Source organism: Myotis davidii, unplaced genomic scaffold, assembly GCF_000327345.1.
Source record: "Myotis davidii unplaced genomic scaffold, ASM32734v1 scaffold1121, whole genome shotgun sequence".
NCBI lineage: Eukaryota > Metazoa > Chordata > Mammalia > Chiroptera > Vespertilionidae > Myotis > Myotis davidii.
Genome location: NW_006291439.1, coordinates 212,054 through 212,909, shown reverse-complemented (window position 1 = coordinate 212,909; position 856 = coordinate 212,054). Strand labels below are relative to the sequence as shown.

Sequence of the window (856 nt, the reverse complement as noted above, 5' to 3'; positions counted from 1 at the left end):
CCCCCGCAACCGGCCATGTGCCCGCCCCGCGGGCGCGCCCTCACCGGCCCCCAGCAGCAGCCCCAGTAACACGGAGCCATGGGCTTGTTCGGCTTGAAAGAGGCTGGGGAAGCAGGACCGCACGCTGAGCTCCCGGCTGCTGCCTGCGAACACTCCGCGGCAGAGGCTGTCCACGGCCAGAGCCGCCACCTGAGGGCGAGACGGGCCGGTTGTCACCGCCCTGCCCGTCGGGAAGGTGAGGGGGCAGCCGGGCTTGGGCTCCGAAGCAGCCCACCCTCCGAAGGGGGAGAGGGTCGTGGAGGCACCCGCCCTCCAAAGCTGAGTTTTGGAAACTTCTGGATATGAAAAGACAGACATCCCGGGACACAGAGGAGCCCCGGGGGGTGGGGGGAGCCCTCCAGGCCTCTGGGCAGGGTCACCTCGGGTCCCAGGCGGCGCTCGGCAAAGCTGTGCACAGTCTCGTCAGGGTCTCTGCCCGCGGGGGCGGTCAGGTCCCGCAGCCCGGCCCAGAGCAGAGGCTTGGAGAAGGGGGGCGACGGGCGGAGCAGCGCCCTGCAGGAGAAGCGCAGTGAGGGGCGCTTGGGGCCTCCCGGCTCCAGGCTCCCTTCCACCCGCGGGGCGCCGGGACTCACCTGAGGCCGGCGGGCAGCGCGTGCAGGGCGCCGCCCACGTACAGGAACCGGTTGCGGGCAGCCGGGTGGTCTCCTCGGACCGGCAGCACTTCGGAGTCCAAGCCCAGCTCAGACACCTGCTCCCCGCGCCCCCGGGAGGAGGAACGAAGAGCTGACCACCACCTACGCACCCTCCCCCCTCTTCCCTCTCCAGGACCCCCCTCTCCGGGCACCCCACAGCCTCA

The 856-nt window shown here is 71.6% G+C and overlaps 1 protein-coding gene across 1 annotated transcript in view; it reads right to left on the bottom strand.

Annotated features, from left to right (window-relative positions):
• Positions 1 to 856, bottom strand: part of PPOX (protoporphyrinogen oxidase) — a 2,474-nt gene that overhangs the window by 667 nt on the left and 951 nt on the right. The window contains exons 2-4 of the mRNA XM_006764744.2: positions 633 to 852; positions 420 to 552; positions 31 to 189 (exon numbers count right to left, since the gene is read on the bottom strand). Coding sequence (XP_006764807.1) covers positions 31 to 189; positions 420 to 552; positions 633 to 852 — 512 coding nt within the window. The remainder of the gene's footprint in view (positions 1 to 30; positions 190 to 419; positions 553 to 632; positions 853 to 856) is intronic.